The sequence below is a fragment of the Euprymna scolopes genome, chromosome 31 (assembly GCF_053919585.1).
Source record: "Euprymna scolopes isolate OS-2025 chromosome 31, ASM5391958v1, whole genome shotgun sequence".
Lineage (NCBI taxonomy): Eukaryota > Metazoa > Mollusca > Cephalopoda > Sepiida > Sepiolidae > Euprymna > Euprymna scolopes.
This window is the reverse complement of record NC_136512.1, coordinates 49680197-49700972: the sequence shown is the minus strand read 5'-3', so window position 1 is coordinate 49700972 and position 20776 is coordinate 49680197. Positions and strand designations below refer to the sequence as shown.

The following is a 20776-nucleotide window of genomic DNA, read 5'->3' as shown; positions in this document are numbered from 1 at the left end:
TGCAATGTGGAGATGATTATATTATGATCTAATGGATTATCAAAATATTAGAAAACACTAAACTAATAATTTACTGACATGAAAGTCTCAAGCAAAAGATGCCATGTTGAAAATGCATGCAAGAAGCTGCTTGTTAATTGGTATATCTGCTCTATTCTGCAATGTGTTAAAATGTATACTAAATAGGAAGGGCATAACTGTCAACAGAAGTTAATGCTTTTAGTTGGCCAGAAAGAATACAATAATAAGGGAAAAGTGAAATAATTTTGGTGATTTAACTAAAATTCTCTCTAAGAAAATTCTAATGAATGTAAAGGGCATGGGAAGAGATATAAGTGTATGACATTAAAAATAGTTGCAACTTTTTGAGGGAAGGATTATTTGGGATAAGCAGCTAAACTGGAAAAAATGTAAAAAAAAAATAAAAGATGAAATGAATGTATATTTTTTGGAAACCTGCGTCTGAAGATACAATGGAAAAATCTACTTTACTTTATTATATAGATAGATTAAGAAAGTATAGTTTGAAAATTAAAAGTAATAAGAAATGTTGCTAATAATTAATGTCAGTAGAAAAAATGAATTTAAGATACTTGTCAACTTAAGTATTATTTGATATGTTAATTTTTTATCTTCTCCCCTGAATATTTTTGTTTGCGTAAAATTTCATTTTGAAAGTAAAATACTGAATTTTGTTTTTATTAAAAGTCAATGTGTTTTTGTTGTTTTTAAGGAAAGAATACATTAATATAAAGTTGGGTTTGCAACCATGATTTTACAAAGTTTGGACTATTTGCTTCCATTGTGCATTGTTGTTGGCATATTTTTAGCCAACTCGATTGGACAATACAATCACAGTTAAAGAAAAGATCTTCTCCATTGTTTGTAATCAAGTGTCATATGAAAAATCTTGTCATTTTTTATTTTACATTCAGGTTTCGTTAAATAATCCTGACTTCAACCTGCTATGGACAGGCGGCCATCTCAAACCCTTGACCCTCCGTAGCATGTCTGAATTCCAGAAAATTAATCATTTTCCCAGGTAAAAATATTATATTTAATATTTTCTGAACCAACTAATCTTTGCAATATAGAATATTGTCATTTAGAAAAACTTTATTTTTCTACTTATTTTAGATCGTATGAACTTACAAGGAAAGATAGACTTTACAAAAATGTACAGAGAATGCAGCAAATCAAAGTAAGTAAACTATGCATATGAAATATTATTTTCTTCAAAATAGTGATATCTTTTCTCAACAGTGATTCAAAGTAAATGTGAGATTTTCTGGTAAATAATGAGACTGAATTTCAGTTTCAAATAAAATAATGAGGTTGCTTCACCTTTACAATTATTGCTCTCAAGTTTAATGCATTTTGACATCCTTCTCTGTCATACTTTTATGTATCCTTATTCTTCTAAGATTTTATTCGCATTCATCATTATGATATTTAATTATCTTCACATTTTCAAAATGGGTTCTACAGCTTTGGAAAAAAAAAAAGTTTCACAGAGAAAGATCAAATGAATAGGGTGGTTGTTTCAGCATGGTGATATTCATAAACTGTTGGATTTTCAGGGCATTGTGAACCGGTGCATTGTTATGGTTTGGAAAAGATGTAAAAGAAAGCAATGGGAAAAGTAAAAGCAAAAATTGTAGAAATCTGTGATCGAGTTATCCGCTCTGAAAATATTGTGTGAAATGTTGATGCAATCAGCGACTCCCTCTTTTGCACATAACTTACACAGCACACCTAGTCTTGTTACTTTTTAAGATATGCCTTATATTTGACTAGATTGGATGAAACATCCCATATTGAGGGTGTGTGATTGACTTAACACTGGACTATGGAATCGGCTATGTCGAGTTTGTTCAAGCATTCATACTGTTGGGAAAAGTATGAACCAGCAAATGAATTGATTTTGATATTAAATAAAAAACAGTAAAATAGTCAGAGGCATCGATCTTGGATATCACCTTAAAATACACTCGGTGGTGAGGTCATAAATGGCGGGCTTTTGTATCAGTCTTTGGGTGCTATTACTTTCAGATGCATTCTACATCAGGGTCCCATCAATTGGTTGAATAGAATCTATCAGTAATAGACTGTTTCCAAGATATATGCTTACAAACGATTAGTATACAAAATAAAATCTATTAAATATCTGAAGTATAAAACCCTTTATGAAAATAACTGGATTTGATTTTAACTCGTAAAAAGCTGCAAAACAAACAAGTAAATCAAACTGTTATTTGTATTTTATATTTCATTGCTATGAAAATATTCCTTTTATAAATAGCCTGAATATTTAAAATATTGAGATTCAAGTTATAAAACTGAAACAAATTATTATCTGTTTTACCTTTTAAGGGTTCACGGAATTTTAATTTTGTCCCCATGAGTTTTGTGATCCCAGCAGAATATCAAGAGTTTTGTGGTAAGTAACATGCAACATGCATACAAATCGTGTGTGTGTGTGTGTGTGTGTGTGTGTGTGTGTGTGTGTGTGTGTGTGTATTATAAAACCCAAATCGTCTTGCTTGGGCATTTAAACTGTGTTTCCAGTTTACAGATTCTGGTTTGAAAAATTCCACACATGCATAATTTTTTTTATCGACACTTTTTTTGCATTTAAATATGCAAATAAAAACAAAACTAAATCTCTTTTGCTTTTTCTATCATCAGCAGTTTATGAATTTTATTTTATTTTTCATTGCAAGTTGGAATCGTTTTCAAACAAAACAAATGTCTACAATTTAATGTCTTTTATATATTCTGTAATCAAACAGACACTTAGTTACATCTGGTTCAAATTCTGCACAAGTACCAAGATTTTCTTTGAAAAGATCTTATCATTAAATATTACTTAATTATTATTTCCAGATATTTTTAAGGCTGTTAACACACAAAAACTAGGGTGGCTATGTACAATGCACACTCCCTACTTGTATTTTTGTATTTTTTTTTTTTTTTAAATTTTTGTCAACGGATTACACCCTCTTATATAAAGGATTTTTTATATAATCTAAGGGCAATGATGGTAAGACGTTTATTATCCAATGTATTGCATATTATTTTTGTGCATGCATTCAATTTTTGTACATTTATACATTAATTTCATATAGTCACTTGCACTTTTACTCATTAATTCTGTATACTCACTATTTCATAACGAGCTAGGACCCAACGAGTCACAGATAGTCTAGTATATATGTGTATAGGCTCTACTATGGTTTACTATTATACTAAACTGACCACATACAATGATAGAAGAGGTATCAAGGAGCAAAAAGGGCTGTTATATTTTGAACAGGGGTGGTTTATTAAAATTGTGGGGTCTGTGTACGTGCTTGCTCTCCAAAGAATGAAAATAAAAAACAAAAACCCATTTACAAGGGTTTTTGATATAGATGCGCATAAGAATACTTTGATAAGTATGTTTCAGCTTGAACAGGGATGGTATAATAAAATTGTGGGGTCTGCCTTCGCACCTGGTCTCCATAGAATGAAAAATGCCACAAACTTTAACAAAGACTTTTGATATCTGTCCGTGTAAGTATATTTTGGTAATTATGTTACAGTTTGCAGAAATATGGTATAATAAAATTATGGGGGGTCTGCGTTTGCGCCTAACCTCCACAGAATGAAAATATGTCACAAAGTTTAACAAGATTTTTTAATATAGATCCACATGTGTTTCAGTGTGAACAGGTGTGGAATAATAAAATGATGGGGTCTATCTGGTTTTCATAGAATGGTTTTTAATTTTTTTTACTAAAAATAGTTTAAGAAAAATAAGTTGTTTTAGAGTAATGTCGAAACCAATTTAGGTGACTGAAATAAGATTTGACCAATACTTAAATAATCTATTGTATAAAAGGCAAAATGTGTGTATTGGGTAGGATTAAAACCGCTACCTTCAGACAATGCTCACCTGGAAGTGTATAGATTCAATGTCTCTATCCACTGCGCAAGTGGATAGAGATGTGTAATCTCTATGATTCCAGGTGAGCATTGTCTGAAGGTAGCGGTTTCAATCCTACCCAAAGCCAGCCAGAGACTTAGTTGGCCAAAATGTGGTGAGATGACAACAACTATGGAAGGCAGTAATTGCTGAGAATGTTGTTAGCAGATTCAGAGTTCCTATCTATAAGGCCAGGGGAATAGTTGGCCGAAACGTTGTGAAACAACAACTAAAAAGATGAGGATAAAAGTCTGCAATAAATAAATCAACAAAGTTTATTTATACAAAATAATTATTATCTAATTTAAAAATAATTATTATCTAATTTAAAAAAAATTATCATCTGATTTAAAAATAATTATTATCTAATTTAAAAAAAAATATTATCTAATTTAAAAATAATTATTATCTAATTTAAAAATAATAATCTAATTTAAAAATAATTATCTAATTTAAAAATAATTATTATCTAATTTAAAAATAATTATTATCTAATTTAAAAATAATTATCATCTGATTTAAAAATAATTATTATCTAATTTAAAAAAAAAATTATCTAATTTAAAAATAATTATTATCTAATTTAAAAATAATTATCATCTGATTTAAAAATAATTATTATCTATACAAAATAATTATTATCTAATTTAAAAATAATTATCATCTAATTTATAAATAATTATTAGCTAATTTAAAAATAATTATCAAATTTAAAAATAATTATTATCTAATTTAAAAATAATTATCTAATTTAAAAATAATTATTATCTAATTTAAAAATAATTATTATCTAATTTAAAAATAATAATCTAATTTAAAAATAATTATCTAATTTAAAAATAATTATTATCGAATTTAAAAATAATTATCTAATTTAAAAATAATTATCATCTGATTTAAAAATAATTATTATCTATACAAAATAATTATTATCTAATTTAAAAATAATTATCATCTAATTTATAAATAATTATTAGCTAATTTAAAAATAATTATTATCAAATTTAAAAATAATTATCAAATTTAAAAATAATTATCTAATTTAAAAATAATTATCTAATTTAAAAATAATTATCTAATTTAAAAATAATTATTATCGATACAAAATAATTATTATCTCTACAAAATAATTATTATCTAATATAGAAATTAGTTTGTAAAGAATGAGCATTTAAAGAGCCCAAAGAATATTCCTGGTGAAAGATTTTTTTGTTAAAGTGTGTAACAAGGAATTGAGGAGGCATGTTCAGGTGGTGTGTATAATTCGATCTGTGTAAATGGAATAGACATGAAGATGTATATTAGCATGCCTGTTTTGTTAGAGAGAGAGAGAGTTTGATTAGCAGTGTTTAATAGTTTGTCTCCTGTTGCATCTGCCAAGAACCTTCAATCAGGGACAAAGGTTAGCTTTTAAAGATCATGTGTGTGAAAATGTAAAAAACAGGAAAAAACAGTTGTGTGTTTGGATGTTTATAGTATCTGTTGGAATTTAGAGTGTATATCCTTGATTCTGTGATTGGCTGAAAGAAACTGCTGATTGGAGATTTTGTTCAACTGAGAGTCGATACATAAAATCAACATGCACTGACATTGCTGCTTCTAACATATCTTAAATGAACTTTACATTTTAAAATGTCCTTCAGTATGTCTATCAGCTTGAACTTGTTTTTTTATTCTTGAAAATGACAACAAGCAGGTTGGAAGCTTAAATCTATTATAAATTTCAGATCTATACACTTTTAAAAGACACATTACTTTTAAAAGACACATTACTTTTAAAAGACACATTACTTTTAAAAGACACATTACTTTTAAAAGATACATTACTTTTAAAAGATACATTACTTTTAAAAGATACATTACTTTTAAAAGACACATTACTTTTAAAAGACACATTACTTTTAAAAGACACATTACTTTTAAAAGACACATTACTTTTAAAAGACACATTACTTTAACAAGAAAAAAGTCTCAGACAGCTGTTATTATTCATACTTCATATTATTTTATGAAACATGAATAATAGCTCATCTTATTTGGCAATGTTACGTCATTAGTGTAGGTGTGTGCCAAGTCTAGGGTGGATCCATTGCAGACTTGTGAGATATAATTTTCAGTTGCGATCTTTTACTGTTAAATATGAATAGCTGAAAGTAATTTAATTTCTGTTACAGCTTCTTTCAGTAGAGACAAAGGACCATGGATTATCAAGCCTGTTGCTTCTTCAAGGGGCAGAGGTGTACATTTAGTTAATCATGTAAGTATTCAATTTATTATTTTTTAATCATTAAACAAAAAATCACTCTTGGTATGGCTTTTACTTTAGCTCCTACAAAAGCTAAAAATAATTTAAAGTTGGGTATTTATTTAAATACCATCAATACATCAATCATTCTAAGGGCTCTTTATGCACAAATTTGTGGAATTCAGTCAATACTTTGGAATCTATCAATATTATTATTAGTAATATGCTAAATATTAAAATGCTATTATTAGTACTATGTTAAATTTATACTTTTTGGCGATCAAATTAATAATTAATGCATTCAATTTAAAAAGTAAGGCAATCAATTTAAAATCAAATTTTCAATTTTATAAACAATTTTTTTATTAACAATCATGAAACGAGGAGTAAAGAAGAAAAGAAACAGGATAGACAACACTAATTGATGTGAAAAGCCCTATTTTTGAAGTTGCTCAAATAAGATTGGAATACTGTAGCAAGGACTGTAATGAAAGTACAGCGAAAAAGTGAAGGGTGAAAAAGCATCAAAATGAAACCATGAGGAGGAGGCAAAAATGAACTAAAATATTTTTGCCTTGTCTCAAGGATTATTTAATAAAACTGTTAAAGAATAATCGTCAAGTTACCTTGAAATATTTATCTGAAAAATTACAGAACCACCCAAATCCAGAAATAGCAATAAATGTATCTACAAGTACAATCAAACATCTTGATGGAGCTTGTTTTACACTGAAAAATGTTATAGACATGTCTGTTGATGCAAACAGACCTGCTTGTAAATCTAAAAAGAGTATTTTTTAGAAATACTTTTAAAGTTTACTTCAGATCATAAAATTATCATCAAGATGAAAGTAATTTAAATATATTCTGTTTTAAACTGGAAGGTAAATCTCTAGGTGGTCAACGATGCAAAATGTCACTAGCCAATTTGAAGGGACCAAATGTACATTGTGTTGCATTGTATGGCAATGAAGGTGTTGAAATATGTGAAGGTTGAAATATGTGAAATATGTGAAGGTTGCATTAAAAAGGACGACTTCATCCAATGGATGGTACAAGTGTTGCGGGGGCCGGTCGTCTGGAGACAATCGACCCAACAACTAACAAAATAGACACAGGCAAAAGGTAAACAGCATAAAGGCAAAGAAGAATGACAGACACAGGTTGTTTGGTTCAAGACGAGGGTTCGCCTTTTATTTTGAATAGAGAAAGCAAAAATCGTTCAATCTGGGTGCTGGTCGCCTGAAAGGTCGCACGTCACTGGAGGCAAGGTCTGGAGGTCCGGACTGGTATTCTGGATGTAGTGTGGTTCAAAGGGCGCTTGCTGGGTATGGAATGGCCAGCCAGGCGTCAGGATGATCCGGAACGGAGGGTGAACACTGAGAGCTCGGGGGTCAGTGTTAAGGAACAGACAACACCGAGAACGGAGGGATCAGTGTTCAGAACGGACGACACTGAGAATGGAGGGATCAGTGTTTAGGAACGAACGACCGGTAGGGAGCCAGATTGCGAACCAGAGGAACAACGTGCGAGTGAGGTGGCGGACCAGAGGTGCAAGCGAGGTAGCGGGCCAGAGGTGCAAGGTAGCGGACCAGAGGTGCAAGCGAGGTAGCGGGCCAGAGGTGCAAGGTAGCGGACCAGAGGTGCAAGCGAGGTAGCGGGCCAGAGATGTGAGGTAGTGGACCAGAGGTGCAAGCGAGGTAGCGGACCAGAGGTGCGAGGTAGCGGACCAAAGGTACAAGCAAGGTAGCGGACCAGAGGTGCAAGGCGCAAGCAAGGTTGCAGGCGGGAGATGCAGGTGCAGTGCAGGAAGCTGAGGCTGCAGGCAGGAGATGCAGGTGCAGTGCAGGAAGCTGGAGGCTGCAGGCAGGAGATGCAGGAAGCTGGAGGCTGCAGGTAGGAGATGCAGGAAGCTGGAGGCTGCAGGCAGGAGATGCAGGAAGCTGGAGGCTGCAGGCAGGAGGTGCAGGAAGCTGGATGCTGCAGGCAGGTGATGCAGGAAGCTGGATGCTGCAGGCAGGAGATGCAGGAAGCTGGAGGCTGCAGGCAGGAGGTGCTAACAGAGTAAACAAAGTGGTAGGTCTTTCGTAGGAACCTAGCCCTGAAAAGGGCTCTTTGAATTACTGTTGTTGCTGCATCGGTGCTGGTTCTGAAGTGGTTATGAGGAGGGCTAACATAGTAAACAAAGTGGTAGGTCTTTCGTAGGAACCTAGCCCTGAAAAGGGCTCTTTGAATTACTGCTGCTTCGGCACTGGTTCTGGTTCTGGGGTGTTTCCTGACCGCTGCTGCTACCGCATGAGATCCTTCGGCTAGTGAGTGGATCTCCAATTCAGGGGACTTGTAGCCCCCTAGCCGGCTTAACTTTTTTGGCCGAGAGGCACTTTCTTTGTGGAGACAGGGTGTTACAAGTGACGTCGCTCTCGGAAAATGAATACATGAAGGTCATTAATTCCAGACGAAATTTTTACAAATCAAACTTAGTTTAGAAGTTTGGGAGTTGTATTTAAATTCATTCCGTCTGAAACAAAAAGACAATCATTTAGCTATATATCGTAAAAGATTAATTTTTATGTGTATTTCCTTTCACAGCGAGGATGTGGGGGAAAGGAGACATAAGTAGGTCAGCAGCTGGCCTTGCCTTTTAGGTGAGGCTATTTGTCCACCCACTCTCCTTTCTTTTCTTCAGTCGCTCATGCTAGAAATGACGTGTGCTTAAAAACGGTGGAGTGGGGGAAGGTAGTTTTTCTTGCCCCCACGACACAAGCACTTGAACATTTGGCTAAGACAGTGAATTTAAATGAAGTGGTGTCATAGATAATGCGCCATAGAATGCGAATTCCATAGAAAATTATTTGCCCAATTTACATATGTTTCAAGGTGGTATTACGACCATATAGTGCACTATTATCTCCAATAAAGGTTTTTTGGTCTTCCATAAAGCCAAAATCAAGAAAGATAATGTCAACAAAGTTAGTTGATGTATTGTCGGATCCTCCTATTGGTGTAACAAAATTCCAATACTGATTGAATCGCGTAAAAGTTTAGGCTAGTAGTCACCCAAGCTGATAATCCACTTCATGTGATGTGGTAGTTTACTCATGTTTGAAAGCGATATGCAGCTGTAATTGCTGGAAAAAATTTGTTGTATGAAGAATGATTATAAAAATAAATATTTATTTTTAATTTTTTCATACTTATTTCGTTATCTACTATCTAAAAAAGCTTTGTATCATGTCTAATTGCCAATTGAATTGACCAAAATATATGAAAATAAATAAAAAATATATTTTTTATGAATAAAAAATTTAATTATTGTATATGAAAAATTCAAAATATAAAAATTATGTAAAATTCTAATTTGTAATACATGATTTTTGTCACCAAAATCCTTATTTTTATATGCCTAAGTTTTTAATTTGAATGCATTAGTTTTTAAATTGAATGCGTTAATTTTTAATTTGAATGCATTAATTTTTAATTTGAATGCCTTATTTTTTAATTTGATCAACAAAAGGTGTAGTGCAATTCTGACAAATATTAAGTTTCTCTACTATTATTAGTAGTAATAAAGTCATGTTGCTCCTTGATAAGACACTCGACATCCTAAGGTTTCTTCATGTAATATTTGGTACAATTTGTTCAATTGCTTTTAGTATAAGCTATAATAGAAGTAGTAACAGTAATGGTATTAACATTTGATATCCCATGCACCCATTCAATATCTGAAGGATGCTTTATGTTAAATTTGGCCTGTAAATAATTTTGGAGCCTATAAGTGACTTACAAAAAGGCAGACAGAAAATACCTTATGATAATCTAGCTTGTTAATCATTGTTGAGCATTATCCTGAAACAAAAATTGAGTAAACTCTTTTCTATCCTTTTATAGCCAGAGCAGGTCCCTCTAGAGGAGAATCTCATCATTTCCAGATACATTCAGAATCCTCTGCTGATTGATGGTAAGTTCTGCTTTATTCATAGCAGATACTGAATTTCTTTCATCAACTCATAAAATATCAACTTGTAATCAATTAATGAATTGTTTACAAGCATTAAATCGTCCAAAAGGATTGATTGACTGCAAAACAGAATAAAAAAAAAATATGACACAAAAACAAGCTTTTTTCCAAGTAATTCTGATTTTAGTTTTTAAATATCAACAGGTGTTAAGATTTTTGTGTTATAAAGGAAAATTGATTTGTTTAATTTTTTTTTTTTTAATGGAAATCATCCAGACAAGGCAGACAGCTACAATACTAAGTAAAAAAAAAAAGAAAAAAAAGAGAGACAACGATAAGTTTTAGATGGATAGCAATTCTTTCAGTTTAGATTTTTTTTTTTTTTTTTTTTTTTTAATATTCATGAAAGTAGCCAGAATTCTCTTTCTTGGATCAAACGAAATATGTTTCTTGAATGGTTTTGTTTTTATGAGCTGAGTTTTGTCTAATGGCAGAGTCAAGGATATACAAGTGTCGCTGATGGTAAAGAGGAGATTTATTGGAGTTTTCAGAACAAAATTATCAAATTCTATTTGATCCGTGTTGACTTGTCATTTATTGATATCTACATAAAGGGAAAACAAAAAAGTTTGCCAAATTAATAAAGGCCACTCTGTGATAAGGGCAGTGGTGTAGCAAGGGAAGCAGGCAGTCCGCCCTGGATAGCATGTGCCAGGGGACGACATTTTGAGAGGGTAAAAATAGAAAAAAAATAAATAAAAGCTAACAAAAAATCTGGCATTTTATACCAAAATGAGTCTAAGGTTGTAAAATCGGAACTTTTGGAGGTATCCGAAGCAGAAAAATGTGTCTCTATTTTCTGATTCCAAAACCAATTCTTTTAAACTTTTAACCCTATTTTTCATTATTGGAGCTAATGTTAAATATTTGTTTTTAATTATCACTAAAACTAAAATGATATTAACATCAAAATACGGTGTAAATTTATTTTACTTGTAAAACCAAAAAATTAAAAAAAAAAAATTTGCATAAATTCTCTAGGTAACTTTTCAAAGAAAGCAGTTAATTTACATGCTCCAAAAAGTGTTTAAAAATTAAAGAAAACATTTTTGTCAAGAAAAATACTTTCAAACATCACTGATAATTAAATGATGCAACAGAAAATTGGACATTGGAAAATTAGCAACAGAAAATTACGTAATTTTGGAATTATAGAAATATTAAGCAAAAGTAAAAATTGACTGAAAACAAATTTTATGATCATTCTATTGGGGAATATAATTTTAAATAGGAACTTAGCGCTACACCTTGAATACTATTTAAGTAGTTTTCTTTTTGATAGTTTAAATATTACCGAATTCCTTTCAAGTTTTGAACAATCACGGAGTAATTGATTTTTTTTTTTTTTTTTTTTCAAACTATTAAGAAAATTTTATAATCACTGACATATTTATGAATAAACCGAAATGTATTATGATGAATTAAATCTGGTAATATGATTTTAATTTATTACTTTTTTATCGATATAATAATTGTAAAAGATAATACAAAGAAAGTGTCCTTAGAATGCGCACCTAACTTTGAAAAATTAACTTATTTGTTTTCAAACAAGAATAAATATTTAAAAATATGTATATTTCTGCGAGGACAATTTGAATACAATTTCAAACTACGTCTTCAAGAATGGTCTTAAAATCTATCTTCAATTGACATTTATTCCATAGATGCTTAATTTTCATACTTTGCCAAAATTAGTTATCTGGTGTCTAATTTTCCTAAATTCAGTTAAATTATTTTAAAAATATAAAAAGTGATTTTTAATGCTTTTGATTCTATTTGGGATATTATCTGTTTTTGTTTTGTTTTGATTAGATGGTGAGTTTTGTCCGGTGTCCTTTCCTCCAGTCCCCTAGCTAGCATTGGCAAAGTTTACAAGGAGTTATCAAAATGTATACTTACAAAAAAAAACTTTTGATAATTTTAAAGTCTTAGCCTCAGATGAATTTGACAGTAATAAAATTAATGGATTCAAACTTTTTGCATCTATATGCGACAACATGTGTTGAGTCATGTCTTTTTTAATTTTGGTTTATATGTCTGTATTTGTTCAGATGAACTTGGCATTAACAAATTAAAAAATTTTCACACCTATATATGACAACACGTTTTGGCTCATTTCTTCTTTGATTTCAGTTTATGTGTCTACTAAAACAAAATTTCTGAATAAGAGAAGACAGATTTGGATGGCAATATAAAGCAATAAAACCTCAGGCTACTAATAGAAATTATTTTTGGTAAATAATATTTTTGATTCAGTTTGGCAATTTAGTTTTCAAATTTCCCATATGTTAAGAGGATGCACAAAAGATATTGAAAATTTTCCAATATAAAATGTAAGTGTATTTTTTAAAACCTATTTTAAAGACATTCAAAGTGTGTTTCATGAATTGAAAATTAATTACTGACATATTTTTAAATTTTTGTTCCATGTTTAAACTTTTATTTTAATGTAATGCGAAAGTTTGAATTGTTTCCTTTGTAAAAGTTGAATACATTCTTTTACGAGATAGAAGAGTTACTTATCTTGCCTTTGGTTACATTTATTCATTTTGTATTTATTTCTTCTCCCCTTTTTTGCTTTCTTAGTCTGGAAAATTATCCACCAGGTGAGAAGAAATAAACAAACAATAAATTTAAGAATTTAGAGTGGGGATTATTTTCACATGTCAATTTAAATGTAAACTAACCCTCCATATTCGAGCTATTCTAGCGTTTTAGGGCAGTTAAGCAAAAAGTGATTTTCTTGAAATATTTTTATTGATTTTTCTTTGGAAAAGTTTTTATTTTTTCTCGAAATTGAATTTTTTAACTCCCTCTCCCCGTAAATCTATTTTCAAAATTGCAAACTTCAGTGGTCACAACACAAATTGTACTAAACTTGAAGAAAATATAATAAAAAAAGTTTTGCCATTCGATTTTTTATTCTACATGAACCTCAACTTTTATGAGGGGTGGGGGAGTTTGCCGTTAAAAAAAGCATATAAATTATTTTTTTTTCTAAAATATCTGAAACCATCCATTCCTTGGGCAATCTTGACTAAAGTTGTATGCAAGATGTCATCCGCAAATGAGTGTAAAAATGAAATGGAATGCAAATTTTAGCAAAATGAAATAAGCAAGTTGACTATACAGCCTAGCAAGAAAAAAGAACAACTCGACTGCTGATAACAACTAATAATAAGCATGTTTTAATTTTTAACTACTCTGTACATCTTATGAATATGTTAATAATGAAATGAAATAACTAAGACATGTTTTTTGTTTCAACTAGATTGTAGTTTCACATAACATTTTAACAAACAAAAGATACTGTAAAAATTGAATTTCTCTGCATAATTAACAAAACAATGAAATGGAAAACCTTAGAAACTTTTTTTGTTTTTTTTTCAGAATGGAAAAGTGGTCAAAAACAAATATATAATTTATATAAAACAAATATATAATATATATATAAAATAGAAAATAAAATGAAAGACTCATTCCTGCAAGTTTTTTTTTTGTGTGTGTGTGGGGGAGGGTAGTGACAGGTCTCTCTCTCTCTCTCTCTCTCTCTCTCTCTCTATGTATATATATTTTAAAGATAGGTATCTCGGAAAACTGATTTTTTGGGGGAGGGGGATATTTTTTGTCGTACTAGTATGAAACAACACAAGATAGTGCTTATGCAGAGAAATACTGTGTTATTTAAAATTTTTTCAGAATATTTGCGTGAATTTTCAAAGAAGGCACTGTAATGAAGAGAATGAAGGCGAGCGGTGTGACATTCTGTAAAAAGCAAAAAACAAAATAGAATAAAGGCGCACTGTTGAAATTGATCGAAAAGACTTCTATGGCCAAAATGGTGGAAACGAAAGGCAAAAATCATGTTGAGACTGAAGATAAAGTTGATATTGCTAGCTTTGATATTCTTACTTTGGAAGTCAACATTGACAGCATTGATACATCAAAAACTGAAGTTGGAGAATTGGAAAGGCAATCACTAGTTGGCACAAAAACATACACTGCAGCCGATTTTACAGAGGTTGGTCTATGGCCTATTGCGATTAACCATGAAATTCATGCTATACTTGTCCAGCAGGGATCTGCTGCTGAGCAGCACCTCAATCATGAATTCAAGGAAGTAACATGACCAGGAATGAAAAAGTTTGCGAACATGTTTTGCCTTGTTTTGCCTCTGCTTTCAATTGTTGAGTTTTTCTGCTGATATGGGTTTCATGAATTGGTGGAAATTATAAAGTACTAGCATGGGTACCCGGCATTGCATGGGGTGACATGAAGTTCCGTTTAAAACACACCTGCTATACTAATCATGGGTAACATTAATACCCCCACAACAATTTCAAAAATAAAAGAATGGATAAAAACACGTAAATGTAATCGCCCCCAAAAAGAAGTATCTGATACCCTCTCCACCAGGTATTTCGGCAGAAGGGATCACTGTCTAAGAAAACTCACGGTTTTGTGAACCTAAAAAAATAACTTTTATAAACATTAATGCATGCATTTATTTTTTATTTTGGTAAATGTGTAGTTTGGCGGCGCAAATTATTTGCCAGACAAAAAAATATAAAAACTACTCACTTTTACACAGAACACATTGCTAGACCCAAAGGCCGAAACAAAACCAGAAAAAAATTTCATTTTTATTATTTGAGGCCGCTATATTGCTTCTAAAACTTGACCCCTCCATGGTTTGGCAGATTGGCCCTTTTAAGCTCTTTCATGAACTATGCTTTTGCCATATATTTTTTGTAATAAAAAAGTGTAAAAAAAGACCAAATTTGGTCTTAAAAAGGCCAAACTTTAAACGTGTAAGGTGTGCATATTTAGTATAATAAAAAATGATAAAAAAACATAAAAATGAATTTTCCTTCGTCCTACCCCAGCCCTTGGGTCCAATAATGCTTTATACAAAAATAAATAGTCCCCATAATTTTCCCGTATGTCAAACAACCCACGCCGCTAAACTACGCATTTACCTTTATTTTTTGTAAGGGCATTTTTTTTTTACTGTCTTTTTTTTTGTAAATAAAGGAAATTTTCGATTTGCATTTTTTTACGGGGGGGGAGGAGGCTTTTCGATTTGCTTTTTATTCGTCATTTTATGTTTCTAATGTAATCCCCCCCCCAAAAAAATAGAAATTGAATTTGTCATATTTTGGGGTATGTTTTGTTTATTAAATTGTTGGGTGAAAGAGAATGGTCTCATAAAAAATAATTAAATTTATCATTATTTTATGTTTCCACTGTAACCCCCCCCACCACCACCAGCACCACCATCACCCAAAAATACAAATTGTATGTGTCAGATTTTGCCCTCCCCCTCAATTGCCAAACTTGAAAAAATGCTAGAGGTGACATGTCTCATTGAACGCTTGGTGGCCAAAAAGTGGGTGCTCATTTTACGTTAAATGTATATAGAAAAGTGATCCTCCACTCTAACATGTTTTTTTTTTTTTTCAAAATTTCTCTCATAATATTTATAAAGGCTGTTTAAATGTATTAGGCTGAAAAAAAGTAGATCTCCATTTTTCAGGGGTTAAACGTATAAAGTTACCTTTTTAATTAAGTTTGTAATCGATGAAATTAACGCGAAAGAAGAAAAAAAAAAGTGTAAATTGTGGAATTCAGATGGGGGGGGGCAGTAGATCTTCATTTTTTAGGCATTAAACGATGCTGGATTACATGATAAAAATTTACCGATTTCTGTATTGCCGTTTAAATAATAAAATAAAACAAACAAATGAAATCTTTTCAGTTTTTTCCGTAAGTGCTTTTTTTTGTTTGAATATTTAAAAAAAAACAAAAACAATAAAAGCCAAACATTTTTCTATCTACATAGAATGATTTTTTCAGCTAGAAACTTAATGAAATTACCAAATGATATTTGGTGAGCGTTTGTTTTTTATTTTTATACATAGCATCTAGGGGCAAAAATAGTTTTTAAAAAGCCCGCTGTTCGAAATATTAATTCCAAAATAAATTAAATTCAATATATTATCAATATAATTGTTGTTTAAAATTTATTAAATAACAATTTTAAATAGAATACTTAAAATAATTCTCTTGCTAAAAACATTAACTAAGATACCGCTATTTAGTAAAGTCGATTTTTCTTAATGTCATATGCAAATAAGATGATCTCTTAATTGTATATTTTTGCAAATATCATACTATATATAGAAATAAATCGAAGATTAAAGTAAGACACGTTTTGTATATATTTATCAAATTGTGAACAAACAAACAAACAGACAGGAATACAAATTTATATATATAGATATGAACACGAAGCTAGCACATCTTATGCTCAGACATTCCTCAATTGGAAGGAGCTAGAGATTCGACTTGCTGAAGGAAAGGTAATTGACAAAGTAGAATAAAATCTTATTTAGAAAGAAAATTAAGAAGTAGCGGAAAATCCTAGCTAAATTGCTGGACAGCATCAGGTTTCTTGCTAAGCAGAACCTGGCACTATGAGGTCACCAAAAAGACATCCATGATAATGAAAGACGTCAAGAAAACAAAGGGAATTTTTTAGAATTGGTAAATTTATTGGCCAAGTATGACCCTGTGCTCTGTCAACATTTGGTGAAAGTTAACATGGGAAAGAAAATCACTACTTCTTATCTGTCACCAGAAATTCAAAATGAATTTGTGAGCATTTTGACAAAGCAGGCGAGAAAGAAAATCATTGATCAGATTAAGGAAAGCAAATATTTTTGCATAATTTTTGATAGCACTTCTGATGTATCTCACAAGAACCAGATGAGTGAGGTGTTGCACTACATAAAAATTGATGAAAATGAAATGATGGTGGAAGAGTCGTTTCTCCACTTCATTTAGACAACGGGTAAAAGCATGGAGAAATTTCTGAATTGATTTTGATAGAACTGGAGAACGGTGGAATTTGGATTGGTGACTGTATTGGCCAGGCATTTGATAATGTCGCTGTTATGGCAGGCCACCAATTGGATATGCAGAACCACATCTCCGAAATCAACCCAAAAGTCCTATTTGTGCCATGCACAAACCATTCACTAAATCTGGCTTGTGTAGTGGTTCACTCTGTTACATTTTTTGGCATACTGAACTGGTTATTCTCGTTCTTTTCTGTATGTACACATCATTGGGACGTCTTGATTCAGTTGACTGGTTTAAGTATAAAATGATCTGTGGAAACTAGATGGAGTAGTCAAGCAAACGCTGTAAATGTAAGGAGAAAATGCAACCACATGATCAGATACCTCTTTGATTCTCAATTTAGTATTATCGTTTCTGTTTCTTTTATTTCTGAGCCTTTGGAAAACTATTCTCCCAGAAATCAATGATGCCCAGGAGTATCCTCAAACAAAAGGGCTGGATCTGCAACAAAGTTCTGTCAGACTGACGGCATTGAGAGATTGCCTTCTTCAGAATAGAGAAAAGATGGTGGACACTGCAATAGATAAGTAAAAAAACTCTGCTCTGAAATGGGGATAAGTATGGAGCATCATGCCCACAAAAAGGAACAAATGGATGGTAAAGGATTTATTGATGCAGTGCTGGGGTTTGATACTCAGTTGAGATGGGAAATATTGTTTGTCATAGATAGGTTGACTGAAGAAATATCTTGCAGATTTCAACAAGTTCACAATCTTGCAAGTGAATACACTTTTCTTACATCGTCAAATCTGCTTGATGATAATTATGATTGTCAGCTTGGTGAAGTTGACGAAGATATAAAAATGAGGAATTTTTTGCCGCAAGGAAGAGATTACAGAATTTTGTGAAAGCTTCAGGAAAAGACAAAATCAATGGACCTCTTAAACTTTTGAACTTCATACAGAGATATCATTTTATGGGTTCCGTCCCTATTATTGTAATCTTGCTTCACATTTTCCTTACCTGAGCTATTAGCGCTGCTAGCTGTGAGTGCTCCTTGAAACTGAAGCTCATAAAAAACTAGCTTCGATCAACAATGGGCCAGACAAGGCTGACAAACTTGGCAATCCTCTCCATAGAGAATGAACTTGTTGATGAAGTGAATTTTGATAGTTATTAATAACTTTACCAAAAAAGCGCAGAAAGTCTGTTTGTAAATTTTCAACCAACTTGATGCCTTCTGGCAGTTCTCTTACAAAAAAGTAAATTTATAGCATTATTTGCAATTTATAAAAAATTAAAAATTTTTAAAGCTATTTTTTAAAGGGGTTGAAAATTTATAACAACAGAAAAAAGTAAATAAAATTTTTTTATCATTTCATAACATTTTCAGGTTTTACAATATTTAGATTTATAAAAAAAATCTTTTCTAAAATGTGTGACTCTCCATTTCTTAAATTTTGGGCTTAAACCATGTGATTACACACACAGATTTCAAACAGCATCGAGAATTTTTTCTCTTTAGGAGGCTCGACCTCTTAATAACAACATTATGAAGAAAAAAAGAAGAAAATATGTCAGACTATCCTCCCCTTGATAAAGCCATGTTTTTGGCTAAAATTTGGAGTTTATCAACAAAAAAAATGGTGCATAAATCCAGATCAAAAGTTTCAAAGATAGTGGCTGATCTGTCAATTGAGTTATGGAAGCACAAAATGGATACAATAATTTCTTTAATGTACTATATTTTAATATACTTTATTTACCATATCTTTTATGTAAACCTGCGCAGTTTATTATGATCGTCGCTGATTTAAAATTTAAAAAAAAAAAATGTTTATAGTTAACTATATTTCAAGTTTATTTTTTACCCCTCTTATAATAAAAATATATAAAAATATCTAAACATTGTTAATCAATTGATTTTGTGTTTTTTTATCGCATATCTTTTTCAAATATCTGTTTATTTTGTCAAACTGTTTAGATATTTCTATGCGATTAAAAACACAAAATCAATTGATAAAGAAAGTTTACATATTTTTATATATTATAAGGGAGTACAAAAAAAATAAACGTAAAATATAGTTAACTATAACAATATTTTTTTGATTGGTGACGATCGTAGTAGACTTTATAAAGAAAAAAATGTTTTTGAAAAAAAAAAAAATTTCTTAGAAAAAATATATTAACAAAAAATAATTGATAAAAAAGATTGTGATAGATTACGCAGGTTTAATCAAAACAAACTAACTATATTTGAAAAAAAAAAAAAAAAAAACAAAACCTAAATATGTTTGAAAAATATATTAACAAAAAATTTATAAAATTTATAAAAATATATAAAAATACATAAATTTTATCAATTGTTTTTTTTTAATTGCATATCTTTTTAAATAACCATGTTTAATTAAGTTAAAAAAAAATAAACATAAAATATAATTGAAAATTGTATCGATTCTGTGCTTCCATACCTAAACTGAGATGCATGTGCCAACTTCTGGTGTGTTTGAAAGTTAGTGTCTCCTTTTATGCACTATTACCAAAAAAGTAAACAAAAATGATTTTATCATTTCATAACATTTTCAGGTTTTCAAATGTCCTCATCTAAACTTATTATTATATTTGTTTGTGTAGCCAATTAATTTAACAATTTTTTTTCAATAATTTAAATAATACGTTTTTGTCTTGAAAAATCTTTGTTTTTTTTTTTTTTGACAATGCCTGTATATGTATAGGAGTACTGTTATAAGATGAAAGTCTAGAACTAATAGTAGCAGTCTAAAATTAGACCCTTGATTGTAGTTCCATGAAAATAAATATTTTGAGGGCATTTTTGAATATTGAAGGTTAACAAGTTATCAATTGTCAGCAGTGGAAAGGGCAAATCTTACGAACGCCCCAGGTGGCAAAAACAAATGCTATGCTACTGGATAAGGGTTAATGAATAAAAGGTGGTCGTTTAGTAATCGCTAATGGTGTTGATTGAGTAGAATTTGAATTATTCAACAAGAACTTGTTTACATTGAACTTGAAGGCTACCATATTGTAATCAGCTGGGAAGCAGGCCAGTGAAACTCTTCTGAGAAAAGAACATCATCTGCTGGGTTTTGAAGCCGGTTTTGAAGTATACCAAGGCAAGATAGAGTGCACCAAGCAACTCCTGCCCAGATGTGGTAACAGTACTCTCGGGTTAGAATGTGCTTGCCTCTTATACATATAGAGGATTGCATTAACAGGGAGATACCCTCTGGAGTAGGAGAATGATCCAACTATTTTTCCATCAATCTTGGCAAAAGATTTGATGTATGTATTTCATTTCAGCTCAGAAGTGAAGGTCAGTCCCATGATGCTTTCCCAAGATGAGAGCCATTCATTTCAATTGAGGCCAGATGGGGTTCAGAGTGATTATGATGAAAAGAAAAACTTTGTTTTAAATGCATTAAAATTAACCAGCCTCCTTTTTCCTCATTACACCATGTGCTCAAGATGAGAAGAGAGAAAATCAGAAAGATCTCAGCCTTTTAAGCGTTGCCATAGATTGTGCCATAAATGTCTACGAATGATCTAAGAATGTTATTTGGAAGATCATTGATGAAGATCAAGAAGAGAGTTGGGCCCAGGATGGAACCTTGAGGGACACCAGCATACATACTGTGAGCTTCTGATTTCTGCCCATTGACGA

At 31.2% G+C, this 20776-nt stretch overlaps 1 protein-coding gene across 2 annotated transcripts in view; it reads left to right on the top strand.

The window, feature by feature from the left end:
• Positions 1-20776, top strand: part of LOC145255738 (tubulin polyglutamylase TTLL5-like) — a 459668-nt gene that overhangs the window by 241265 nt on the left and 197627 nt on the right. For both annotated transcript variants that reach the window (XM_080114369.1, XM_080114368.1), the window contains exons 5-9: positions 936-1042; positions 1138-1201; positions 2374-2440; positions 6142-6224; positions 10101-10170. In XM_080114369.1, the coding sequence (XP_079970495.1) occupies positions 936-1042; positions 1138-1201; positions 2374-2440; positions 6142-6224; positions 10101-10170 (391 nt within the window). The remainder of the gene's footprint in view (positions 1-935; positions 1043-1137; positions 1202-2373; positions 2441-6141; positions 6225-10100; positions 10171-20776) is intronic.